The 13,796-nt window shown below is 36.3% G+C and overlaps 2 protein-coding genes across 2 annotated transcripts; one reads left to right on the forward strand and one right to left on the reverse strand.

Annotated features, from left to right (window-relative positions):
• Positions 1-1,692: 1,692 nt before the first annotated feature.
• LOC107830635 (vacuolar protein sorting-associated protein 28 homolog 2) lies at positions 1,693-5,898 on the forward strand. Its single transcript, XM_016658258.2, has 2 exons — positions 1,693-1,848; positions 4,914-5,898. The coding sequence occupies exons 1-2, from the start codon at positions 1,695-1,697 to the stop codon at positions 5,624-5,626; spliced, it is 867 nt and encodes a 288-aa protein (XP_016513744.1). The 5' UTR covers positions 1,693-1,694; the 3' UTR covers positions 5,627-5,898.
• Positions 5,899-7,975: 2,077 nt separating this feature from the next.
• On the reverse strand, positions 7,976-13,195 carry LOC107830634 (phosphoribosylamine--glycine ligase-like). The gene is made up of 4 exons (XM_016658257.2): positions 12,260-13,195; positions 10,648-11,021; positions 10,003-10,533; positions 7,976-8,792 (listed from the first exon to the last, which is right to left on the reverse strand). The coding sequence occupies exons 1-4, from the start codon at positions 12,489-12,491 to the stop codon at positions 8,385-8,387; spliced, it is 1,545 nt and encodes a 514-aa protein (XP_016513743.2). The 5' UTR covers positions 12,492-13,195; the 3' UTR covers positions 7,976-8,384.
• Positions 13,196-13,796: the final 601 nt, after the last annotated feature.

Raw genomic sequence — 13,796 nt, forward strand, 5'->3', positions numbered from 1 at the left:
TTATATATTGCGTACAAAAGTCGTGGGCCAAAGCTCTCCCATTCCTAGTCCAATTCGGCTTCAGGGATTGATGCTAAGGTGGATGCGACGCATCCACCTTGTCCTCCATTTCAATTTTTGCCTGCGAAGGCGGATGCGACGCATCCAGCTTCACTTCTACTTCCCAGTTTCGCACGCGATGGCGGACGCGATGGCACAACTTCACTGCTAAGGTTGCATGCAGGATGATGTTTTCCTAGGTTGGATGCGACGCATCCAACCCTTCTTCCTCTAGCTAAACCACCTTTTCTTCATATTTTGCACTCCGAACACCTTAAATCGTCACACATATCTTAATTAGTCATCAAACCAATAATTACACCATGTTGGGTGTTTTAAAGATTAAATAACATCAAAAAGTGGTTAAAGCATGGGTAAAGTAACATTAACTCATCTCGAAATATGCCAAACATCAAAGAACATGAACCATAAAAGGGAAACCTTATTTTGGTAGGGGGAGTATTTTAGATGTGCTTGGTGTGATGGAAACAATTTTGGAATTATTATTATTATTATTATTATTATTATTATTATTATTATTATTATTATTTTGTTGCTGAAAAATATGGTATTGACAAGGACTCAATTATAGAACGAATGCAAGGAAAAAATAGTGAAAGAGTTGAAGAAGATGCGAGGACCAATAGAAAATGAAACGGTTAAATCTGAGGATGCAATTGAAACAAAAGTAAAAGATGAGGATACAATTGTACTTACCGACTATGTTAGGGACTTTAAACATGTATTTCTTGACTCCAAGCATGCAAGAAAAGTTGATTTCTTTTCTTTGCTTAATTAAAGATTATATTGACATAAAGTAGAAGACTTTAATCATTAAATGATTATGATATATAAAACATCTTATAACCACAAAAATCTCATTATACAAGTCAAAGGCTAAGAATATACACAAATGCCTAAGCATTTTAATCACGAGTCAAATAACGAGTGCTCATAATTAGGTGGAACAAACAACTAATGACTCACTTTTAGGTTTGGTTAGGTAAAAAATAGTACTACTATTCTCCATTGATTGATTTGATAATTTTGAAAGTGTTTCTCTCCTATTACATTAGCATTAACTAGCTAGTGGACAACTATATTCCACATCTCCAAAGTCTTGACTTTTGCAACATACTACTTCTGATACTTCCTTGTATCAAATTGTTTGTCATTTTGTACATTTTCAACAATAAAATTATGGAGCACCAAACTTCGATTAAGACTTCTTTAACAATTGTTTATTGTTTTGATATACAGATTTTATTTATAAATTTTCAAAATATTATATTACTCCTTCCCAAATACCATTCTTTGAGAAGGGCGAGAAGTGAAGCTGCTTATTTGCTTTACAGTTTCAAATACTTGGTAAAATTTTATCCATTAAAATTATGATTATGATATTTCTATTTAAGGTTTAATTATAAATTATATTGTAAAGAGTTTAAAAAATCAATTTAACCTCCACGCTAAACATTAAATGAGTTCAGGAACTAGCACTCTTTTTGAAACTAAAGAAATATTTAAATTTATTAGAGATAGAAACAAAAGAAAAGAAAAAATAATTTAATAACTTTGATATAATAAAATAAAAATTAAGTGAGCATTCACGAAATTAACCAGTAACAATATGGAAAATAAAAATAAAAATAATAATGGGTAAAAACTGTACACGCAACCTGTGTATGGCGCAAGCAAAGAGTACAGACCTCAATTTCTCTCTCTTATTCTTTCTTGATAGATTACCTGCTGCAACACTCAATTTCTCATTATTCAGAGCCGCGTGCGTCTTTCACCTTCTTCTTTACCGTAAGCTCTTTCTCCATCCCCTCTCTCCTTCTTTTTTGCTTTGTACATATGTATATGTTAGCAGAGCGGTAATTTTTTTGATTGATTGATTGATGATCTAACCATGTATTATTTCTTTCCGTCTACTTGCGTTTTCTTGAATTGGGGCTTGAAAATTTTGTTTTTTTAGGGTACTTCTTCATTCCTTCTTTTATGCAATTTAATTTTTTTTACTACTCTATCAGTGGATGCGGTTGAACCAGCTGCAGAGGGTTAGATCCACATCTTTAGGATTGTTTGTTCAAAGTGTGTATTTTGAGCTATATATATTCATCACATCTATGGATGCACAATGTTGTTAACGTCTATGTATTATGTACAATCTTTCTCTTTGGTGGAGTTTACTTTTTCTGTTAAGGAGGGGTTTATTGAGTTCCCTTCTCTTTGCTTTTGTTTTCTTTTTCTTTTTCCCCCTCCTTTTAACTCTTTTCTCAATTGAAAGCTCGGATTTTTATTGTTGCAAAACCTTTCTATTAGCTCACCTAGTGTTTCTCCTTGAACAACTTTAGGCAGAATCAGATGCAACAAGCTTATGAGATTTGCGGAAAAGAAAGGACAAAACGAAATTAAGAAAGGATTAAATGATCAGGGTTTCCATCCGAACTAGTGCCTTCAGCATGAAGGAAATATAATTATGTGGTGAGGTATCGTATATAAGAGAAAGCTTGCTTGTAGGAGTGATCTTTCGCCTATATTGAGGAGATATAAAACAAGCTTACTTACTAATAAAGCGGCAATAAGCACCTTCTTTCTCAAAGTCAACTTTCTCCCTTCGCTAAAAATTCCACATTGAGTATAGGTAGGAGATTCAATTGTGTGAAAATTGATCAAGGTGTTCTAATGTTTTACCACACTCATGGAAAGTATGGTGGAAAACGAGGAGAAAATGGAGCTGAAAAGAGAAGTAGACTCACGTAGCTGGCCCCAAGCGGAGGCGGAATCAGGATTTGAAGCTAATGGGTTAAGGATTCTATTTTTTCTAAGTTATCGGGTTCTTAATTAATAATTTGTACATTGAATATGAACTTTTAAAGACAAATACAAAGTTTGGACCAAAGCTACTGGGGTTGGCCGAATCTACGTTTGAAGCTCTAGCTCCGCCCCCGGCCCCAAGCAGTGGAGTAAGGTGTGCATTAAGTTGATCTCAATTGTATAATAGCATTTATCCATGTTTTTTTTGTATGTGCATCTTTTTACTTGCATTTGATTCTTGACATTAGATGTATTGGCTTCGTGGTTAGGTTTCCCATTCCTTTCACTCCAGTTGATTGCATTTTTTGGTTTATTTCAAATTTTTCTATCTGTTTTCCTTCTCTCTGGCACTGGTTTATAGAATTCTTTTTTCTGTTGACGGTGTCAACAGTTAGGGTCAGTCCAACTTCTGAAAACATCAGTGCCTTTAGAAGCTATATTCTGGGGTAGCCTGGCTAAAGCTAGGTGATGCACCTAAAAGGGAGGGGGAGAAAGTAAAGGGGAAGAAGCGAGAAGGAGGAAGAGAGAGAGAGAGAGAGAGAGAGAGAGAGAGAGAGAGAGAGAGAGAGAGAGAGAGAGAGAGAGAGAGAGAGAGAGAGAGAGAATAATATTGAAATAGAGAGATAGAGAGAGAGATCAATTCACATCAAGCATAGTAGCAAAAGGTTCTTTTTATTGTGCAAGGAACTTTGGGTAAGTTAAAATTCCCAATACACTTAAAACTTATCTCTGAAGTGTAATAAGGAGAAAATTATCACATCAATCTCATCAGAAGACTAGACTAAAAACAATCCAATTCAGAGAAAACAATGATAAAGGCTACAGTTAATCTAAAAATAGCTAAGCATAAGCTAACAACTAAATAATGATTAAAGTAAATGATTAATATTAGTTGGAGAAAGTCTTATCATCAATTAGAGATAGAGTTCCATTTATCTCAAGAGATTCGACTTATTCAGGACTCCATACGATATACAAGGCCCTTCTGTATCTTTTTTTTTTTTTTGCTTTATTGCTATGAGGGGGAGGGGGAGGGAGAGGGGAATACTACATAGGCGGGGTTCGGCTCCTCTCCACATGGTGAAGGATGAGGGGCTCACACCATGTGAGCTCCCCTCCAACCCACCCTTGTGTATTTTTTTTTCTTTCTCTATTACTATTAGGGGGAGGGGAGAGGGGAGAGGAGAGGGGTGAAGGATGAGGGGCTCGCACCATATGAGCTACCCTCCAAGCCCAACCCTGTGTATTTTATTTGGCTGAAACAAATTTGATATAAAAATTTATCTGTATCTATCCCCTTCTTCTGCCTCCCTTCCCCTTTCTTACTCTCCTCTCTCCTATCTTATCTTTTCTGTCTTTCTCTTTATTTCTTAGTTTGTTTTCTCTTACCATTCTTTCGTTCTTCCCGTTGTCATCAGTAGAGATAAATTTCCTCCCTTTCTCATCAGTAGAGATAAATTTCTTCCCTTTCTCATCAATAGAGATAAATTCATGTCGTTTTAACTCCCCTATTTTCACTTTCTGCATTTTAAATCAAACTTAAGTTAACTTTTTGGATTATTTATTATTGATGCTTGATCCATAACTTTTTAGATTAAAAAAAAGAACTTAAGAGAGCTTTTGGACTAGAAAGTATAGGAGAAATATGTAATATCACTGTGGACTTTCTGTTTCAATTTTTTTTATGTAATATCTATTGCTTGGGAGATTGTTGTCTACATTGAGATCCTAAATATATTGTCTAGGATGTCTGTTTACCTGGTGGGTTTCACCTCTCAATGGTGATCTTTGTTCATTTAGCTTTTAAAAACTGATAAATTTATTTTTTAGCTATGGCATTTAAAGGGAAATTCTTTATGTTGCTCAGTTGCTGTTCGTTGAACTTTTGTGCACTCTTCAATTAAATGATATGGGTTATGTACTAGCTCCATGTGGAAATTTATATTTCCAAATATCTGTATGAAGGTAGAGTCTATAAGTCTGGTCAGTGTAATTTAAAGATTTGTTAGATTTAGATTGACAAATTGTAACATTTGCGCATGATGTTCCTGCAGTGACAAAGACTAGCATCTTTGCGCGTGTCCCATCCTCTTCTCCAACCCTTTTGACAAAGGTCAAAATATTCTCGCCAACTCTAATGGAGGTTAAGCTATGGAATGATAAGCGGGAAAGAGAAATGTATGAAAACTTTGCCGAGCTCTTTGCTATAATAAAGGCAACTGAAAAGCTCGAGAAGGCTTATGTTCGTGACATCATCTCACCTGCAGAATACGAAACTGAATGCCAGAAATTGATTGCTCATTTCAAGACCTTATCCTCCACATTGAAAGATACTGTACCTAGCATTGAGCGATTTCATGACACCTACAAAATGGAATGCCCTGCCGCCCTAAACCGGCTTGTGACCTCTGGGGTGCCCGCCACTGTGGAGCACAGAGCCGCCGCTGCAATGTCAGCTACAACCTCAGCTGCTGTTGTGGCTGAGTGTGTGCAGAATTTCATCACTGCTATGGACTCTTTGAAGCTGAATATGGTTGCTGTTGACCAGGTCCATCCCCTATTGTCGGACCTGTCATCTTCCCTTAATAAACTTTCAATTCTGCCAGCCGATTTTGAGGGGAAGACAAAGATGAGAGAGTGGCTCTCAAGGCTCTCAAAAATGGGAGCTGCAGATGAGTTGACAGAACAGCAGGCCCGTCAACTCCACTTCGATCTTGAATCATCATACAATTCTTTCATGGCAGCACTGCCCACTGCTGGAACTTAATTGCTTATTTCAGGTGATATGTTTGTACATATGATGTGGCTGAATTCTTGTTTTCTTTATCAAGTTTATACTACATATGATGCTTTATTTGGTTGAGCTGCTGGTTGATCATTTTGAGGATTCGGAAAAGAGTCATGTAATTTGTGCAGACTGTTGTCTGGTCGTTCCAATTTGTTCAACATGACCTCATCCCAGACAACATTTTTACTTGGTTTGTGTGCTTTTCTTTTGTAACATTAATATATTACTAGGAAAGAATTGAGCGTCTGAAATAGTTTTTCAACGGAAGTGCTAATTTTTTTTATGTTAAATGAAGCATCCATGGTATCAGCTTATCAAGTAATATTACATTTATTATGCGGTATCTTTGGTTTCGCTCATATTTCAGACTTGACTTTAAGGGAGCGTCAGGATTCAATGATGATAGGGTCATTTTTTTGCTAATATTCTTAAAAACAATGATCTGGTGCTTCAGGTTGAGTCGTCTTCTGTGCAGTGTTTTTACCCTCATTAGCTGATCAAGCAAGTTTTGTAACAGCATATATTCAAGGCTCGTTAGTTGTCTGTATGTCATGAGAAGATTTCCTTTTATGCTAAGATATTTTAAAACCTGCTATCTGTTATTTGGTTCAGCTTCTTAGAACTGTAAGCTTTGATGGGTTCTGGTATCAGAACCTGGAATGTCATTTATCAGTTAATTAGCATGTGTGTAGTACATCCCTGGGTTTCTCTTTGTTCCCTTCATCTGCTACTTTTAGCTCATGGTTTAGGTTCGGGTTTATTTCCATCAGCTGTGTTGGATCCTTCACTTGGTATGTTCTCTCAGCTACCGTCTTTGGCTCAGTTCTTTTTCTTTGATAAAGAACTGATCTCACTCTACTGCACCATAGAGGTTCTCTACGCATTCTTCACTTGCAACAGATCTCTTCGACAGCATGTTTACAATACCTTTCCATGATTACTGAGTACAAATCTCTTCAAGTACACCTATGCTCACTCAAAAAAAAGTTTGTTTCACTTGAGATTCTGAAACCTTGCCTATTGCTCTCAACAGAGTATATTAGTATTCCATCTGTAGTTTTCGCTCCCTGCTACCATATATAGACATCCATCCCCGTCTGCAAGCTGAATGCTAAGCACAGATTTATTTTCAAATTTCAGTGCCATATTTAGCTAGTACTTATTACTGCCTTCGTTAAAGGTAATTTAACTAAAAAGGTCTTTTCGTACGCGATGGTAAAAAGCTCCCTCAGGCTCTATGTCATTATAAGTCTATGATCATACTGTGCAGAAATTGGCGAACTCTTAAAGCCATATTGTATTATCGTGCTCCCTTATTTACTGAGGCAAAAAAGGTCCAACTGAATTGTAAAGGAAAGAAAATCAGCTAGTGTCTTTTGAGAAGATAATATCAAGAACAAAAAAGTTTCTAAAATTCACCTTTATAATCTCTACTAATTGGTCAACCCCACTCTCTCCAGGAAACAATGGCTGTCCACCGAAAGGATTCGTTAGAAGAGTAATACAACATATGACCAAGAATAGCACAAAAACATTAAGACAGGGTCCAAGAAGTAACTCAGCCATCACACAACCTGTAGACCAAATATCAACAGCTGTTGTATATTCTAAATATGAGTTCTCTGGCTCGATAATATCTTGACCAGATATATGGCACTTTGGGTTCATCTTTCAACTAACAAGTGGTCAAAGAATTAAGTCCGAGAACTGGAGAAAGTGCATGACTCCTAAATACAAAGTTGTCTTTGCCGAGAGAAATTACCAAAACTTTTGCACTTCCAAGGTCACAAAACTTTAGCTGATGCGTGTGTGGATTTACCTAAGTATTAAATAGTATTTCAGCTTAGTAAGATAATCAGAAGACACTAGCAATAGCAGTAACATAATACTACCCAATATTAAGCTTGAAATCATCAAGTATTCTAGCATAAGATTATGCTATTGCACCTCTGTCTAAAAGGTAAAAATGTATCCTCTTAGAGTTCAACTTAAAAGGATTTGCATTCTTGATATGCTAGATTTTAGTTACTTAGTTACTCAATAGTCTGCTCAGTGGCTTGTCTAAATTACTATTAGTTAAGAAACCTCTTCAATTCCCTTTACCACTTCACTCATTAGGGTTTTCCCAAAATGGAGTATTTTACCAGGCATCGCATATCATTATACACCCATCATAAGACTCAAAATATACAATTTGTAATCATTGCAATACAATTTCAATATAATAGGGCTTTTTTTCTCTGAGTTAAAAGTACGGAATTTTGTTCGCTCAGTTTAACCAGATGACATCAAAATATACAATAGAGAATCATATCAAAGTCTACTCCATAAACAAAAAATACAGTGATCCAACTAAATTATTAAGTTACAAAATCAGACGTGCACATAACACATTGCAGCTAGTCACACTCATTCCAGGAAACAAAATAAACACCTATTATGCAATCATGATTATGGGGCCTTTTAACCAGAAACAATGAGGCTCATTATAGGCACAAAAAAGCAAACACTTGTACTGGTTAAAGTGTTTTATTCTTAATTCAAGGTTTTCTATCTATCTATATTTCCCGGATCCTTTCATTTCGTCTAACATTGGATGGCTCCATTATCGATACTTGACTCACATCAAACACCACAGCAGATGACTGATACGAACAACAAGCTGATATCCATATCACGCTCCAAAAATGTTATTAAGCTCCCTCCATATGTAATGTACAATTGTAGGAGTTCACTCTTAAGAATATTGTTTCTGAGGTAGTGCTCTCCAACCAATATCTCGTCTATAAAAACCTCCAGGCCAGCTAATTTGTTCAACGGCTTGGTAGGCTCTATCTCGGGCCTCTTCAAGTTCCTCCCCTTTTGCTGTGACTCCAAGGACACGTCCCCCAGTAGCTATGAAATTTCCATCAGCATCAAAAGCAGTCCCAGCGTGGAATACTTTGACTGACGGAGAAACCTGCTCTGCTTCCTCAAGCTTACGAATGATAGTTCCTTTCTGGTAGTTGCCGGGGTAGCCTTTACTTGCCATTACAACCACCATGGCTGACCCGGGGGACCAGTCCAAAGACACCCCACGTAGATCCCCACGGCAAGCTGCCAGCAGAACTTTGACCAAATCAGACTCTAACCGGACCATCAACACCTGAAAGCGTAGGAAATAGAGTTTAAAACTACATCATGGGGCAGAGTATTTACATTAAGCACAATAAGATCCCACTCCTATTTCCGTTACATGCTTTGATTCATGTTCCATGTAAAACCTCCGAAGAAGTAACCTGAAAACTTTGCCAGCAATAGTTGAATAGGGTAGACAAACAATAAAAGAAGAAAAGTACATCACATCAAACTTTTGCTCTTTCTGTGATCAAGAATTGCCCTTCCCTACAATTCTGCTTTCATGAAATACGCAAAGCATAGGAAACAACACAAAGGACTGACTAACTCAACCATTGTTGCTCTAGAATAGACCAATTTGGCAAACCAAAGTAAGCACAAAGCCATCCATTAATATCTTGAACACTAGAGATATTCCCGCAATTTGGAACAAATGAGGGTCTCCAATCACCTATCTTAAACGAAATACTTGATTCGCATCCTAGTATACATGAGAAATATCAGTAACTCCAAAGAGTTACTAACTACCCAAAAAGGTTCAAACAAAGTTCACTTGACTTGAACCCCCTATACAACCACTCAAATTGCATCCCTAGATGCCATTAATTAGGAAAACGAGGGTCCACAGTAAGCTAATTCTGTACTTTAAGATTGTCCTGTAAATAAATATGTAGTCAAAGATGGCATTTTGGTTACCACACATCAATTAAAATGTGATGGAACTCAACACCCTACAACAGGTGTTCTATTGTGAATAGGTTGAAAGTACTATTGCATCAAATTGAAAGAGGACTATGAAAGTAGGCAATAGGAACCTTTTATCCAGAATAAGAATGCCAATGAATCATATCACAAATGAGATTTTTCAAGTTCAGGAATAAGAAGCTAAGCAGCTGCTTATCTAGCAATAACACCACCAATGATCCACCCCCCAAACCAATCAGTATTCCATGCAAAAAATGATTTTGAACCCATTTAACGAAATTCTTCGCTGGTAGGACACAACAGTAATAACTCCATTGATACTGAAAGACTAACTCCACATCTACTTAGCAAATACCATACTTGATGATCAATAGAAAGTAGTGTGTTCCACACAACATATTCATACTATATCAAAGTGAAATAGTGAAGGACGAATGCTTCCCAAGCGTAATTTGAAACAAAGACCTATGGTACTAACAAATTTCAAAATGCAAACAGAAAGTTTGATTGCAAGTGGCAAGCAAATCACTGACCTGGCATTCTGGATCTCCAAACCGCACGTTGTACTCAATTAACTTTGGTAAACCAGATTTCTTCTCTATCATGAGCCCTGCATACAGAACCCCAACAAACTTGCAGCCTTCTTCAGCCATTCCCTTCACTGTAGGGAGAATTATAGACTCCATGACCACTGATTGCAGTTCTTTTGTCAAGACAGGAGCCGGAGAATATGCCCCCATCCCACCAGTATTTGGTCCTGTATCACCATCCCCAACTCGTTTGTGGTCTTGAGCAGATTCTAGAGGTATGGCATGCTCACCATCTACCAAGGCAAAAAATGATGCTTCCTCTCCTTCCAGATATTCCTCTACAATGACACGAGAACCAGCAGAACCAAAAGCATTTTCTACAAGCATAGAATCAACAGCCTCATATGCTTGCTCCAATGTCATGGCAACAATAACTCCTTTACCGGCAGCCAATCCATCAGCTTTAACAACAATAGGGGCACCTTCCTGTTTGATGTACTCTTTTGCAGCGGATGGGTCCGTAAATGCTTGATACTGCACAAATATATCCACCATAGATGAAGTCAAATCAAGACATGAATTGAGCATAACAAAGAGTTTTATTGAGACAAAAAAACAAGTAAATATAACTGGATACAAGACGCAGACCTTTGCAGTTGGAATTCGATATTTATCACATAAACTCTTCATGAAGTTCTTAGAACCTTCTAAAGCAGCTGCTTCTGAAGAGGGGCCAAAGGTAGGAATTCCTTCCTTAACAAGGTCATTAGCAAGACCTGCAACAAGCGGAGCCTCTGGTCCCACAACAACCAGCCCAACTCCCCATTTATGACAGAAAGCAATCACAGCTGAACTATCTAAAACATCGAGGTCTTCTATGCAAGTTGCATCTCCTGAGCTGGAAATTCCCGCATTACCAGGTGCACAGAAAATAGCATCACACGAAGGGGATCGCCTCAGAGTATGACAGAGTGCATGCTCTCTCCCTCCTCCTCCAATAACCAAGACAACCACCCTTTCCTCTATAATATCAAATAGAATGAATCAATAAATAATGTTAAAAATTATAACGGATTCTACAGTCTACACTATATCCATATCAATTGTGCTAATTATGCTAGTTAAATAGCTAGTTTGTGCCAGGTAAATAATAACAAAAGAATAGATACGTTAACATAAAAAAGAAAGAATCTTTTGGCATTACATGGCATGATGGCAATTCCAAACTATTGAATAACAACTCAAAATACCTTTTGTGCTATAAAGGGAAGTGAATATCAAAACCTAGGAAAAGAAGCACGCATTAACATCAGAGCCGGCTCAAAGGGCTTGGCAAGGAAGGCATATGCCTTAGGCCCCCAATTTCGAGGGGCTCCAATTTTAGAAGGAATATATTATGTGATTTTTCCTTAAAACTGTTTAAGCACTTTATAGTAAAAAATTGTCGTCGTGAAGTTGATGTGACTGTTGAGGAATGGAAAAGTCCTCTCATAAAGTAAACATATCTTTATAATTTCCTTAAACTTGATATAACCTTCGTTTGCTTTTTTTTTACATTCTGACCACTAAATATAAGTATTATTTTAAAATATTGAGATACTAAATGATGAGAATTTGAAAGGAAAAAAAATATTGTATTAACCTTTGATGATCCTTAAAGCATAATAGTCACTCTAATATTGATGGCTTAGACTTATATTTTGAGTTAACAAGTGTTACGGAAATTAGTACAAATAGAAGATAACACTCTAATCGATATACTTATTTACATAAAAAGACTTGATTCATTTTCAAATGCCTAACGGTTACCTCAACGGAAAGAAGTTTTTCAAAATAAAAATACATAAGATCAACGTCAAGAGTCAAGAGTGATTAAATCGGTTAGCTATATTATCTATTGAAAAATAATTACTTAAAAATAGATCATAAAAAATTGGGACTCTAATTGTAGTTACGCTTTAGGCCCCAGTTATGTCAAGCCGCCCCTGATTTAACATATCCATTTTGTAAGAAATAATAGAATCTCTTTAGAATAAGCAGAATAATTGATATCTGAAATACTCAATACATATACTTGCTAAAAATTTAACCAAACAATGTACAAAAACAGCTTCCAAAAGCTGAAAGAACCAAATAAGAGAAGCAAAGTAACTTTAGGGGACAACACTGAAAAAAATTAAAAAGCAAAAAACCCAATTTCACAGTTTTTCCTTTTCCTACAAACACATTGAAAAGATTAAAGTGGAGTAGTAGTTCTTACCGGGGTTGATATTATCCACATAAAGGCTATTGAAAGCAGTGGCGAAAGATTTGTAAGTATTAAAACCACGGCGAGAAGTAGGACGAACTGGAAAATTAGAACAATTCCAATTGGCGGAACTGAATTTGAAACAACTCTGTTGGTTTGCTGAGAACAAACTCGTTGAATGGTTTTGGCAATTTCTTACAAACTTTAAAGCAGTAGCTTCTATATTGAGAGAGATACATGCCATTTTTTCTTCTTTTCCTTTACCAATTCACCTCCTTAACTTGACCCAAAACAAAAGTTTCAAGAAAATTCAAATGAAGACAAGGAGGAGGAAAAGGGGAAGGTTTAGGTTTTAGTGATGTTTAAGAAAAAGGCAATTTTGACTTTGCAAAAGCCCCCTTTTCTAAAGTATCGGCGAATCAAGTGGCTTTTCAGCAATGTTTACACTTTACAAGAACCAAAAATTAAGTTTTAATTTATTTCTTAGTCTGCATTATAATTTAAGTTTTATTTTCTAGATTATGTCTAACAAATTGTGCAGCGGGTTAAAAATGTCGAATTTTTTTTTTTTTAGGGGGAAATTGTGGGAACGAGAACCTAGAAAGAAATAAAAGTTGACGAATCTATATAAAAACTCGACAACTTTATACATGTAAAATATAAATTTATTTATGTTATATTAAAGTACGATCATCACACTTCTACCTATAATAAATGGTTCAAGACGAAAATAAACTAGCGACGACTCATTCCCTGTTAGTGTTAGAAATGAAAATGGACTTCTCGAATTTTCCTATGAAAGTATGAAGAGAGACAAACAAGACAAAGACAAGAGAGACAAAGTCGGCTAGGTTTGCTTATGTTTGATTTATGTCTAAGAAGGGATGTATATCTTACAAGAACGGGTGAGGCATTTGGAGTTAATTCTAAATGGGCTTGTTTTGCTTTGGACTTAGTTTACAACAAATGGGCCTTAAAGCTTCAGTTGATTCTCTTGGCCCATTCTAGAAGAACCCAGAATATACAAAGAGATAATCTGGAGTTTTTAGTCAAAATCATCCCTTATCTTTGAGGATAGATTCAACTTTGTCCTTTAAATATGACTCTGAGCACTATTTGTCCTCTAAGTTTGCAAAATATGAGCATATTTGGTCTAAGTAACAGAAAATACCCACTTCCGTTAGAAAATTAACGGACAAAAACCCACCTCTTTCACCCTCACAATCAGTTCTTTTCCTTCTTCTCCACCAGAAAGCTCTTTCAACCAAAAATCAGTCGGTTCTGTCACTCTTTGTCGCATAAAGAGCTCAAAAATATTCCATCAGTTTTTTGCATCTGGAATATTTGTACCTTGAGTTTAGAGATGAATCAGAACTTTAAAAAAATTGATGTTGAGTTAGAAGGACCTTTTATTTAATCTGCTGAAAATTAAAGTGACCTTCTAACAAGTTGCTAAGCAACTTAAGAAAGAAGAAAAAAAATACTTACGAAGAAGTTTAATTGTGGAATATTTAGGATAAAGCAAGATCTGCAAGAAATAGAAAACGTT

The sequence above is a fragment of the Nicotiana tabacum genome, chromosome 17 (assembly GCF_000715075.1).
Source record: "Nicotiana tabacum cultivar K326 chromosome 17, ASM71507v2, whole genome shotgun sequence".
NCBI lineage: Eukaryota > Viridiplantae > Streptophyta > Magnoliopsida > Solanales > Solanaceae > Nicotiana > Nicotiana tabacum.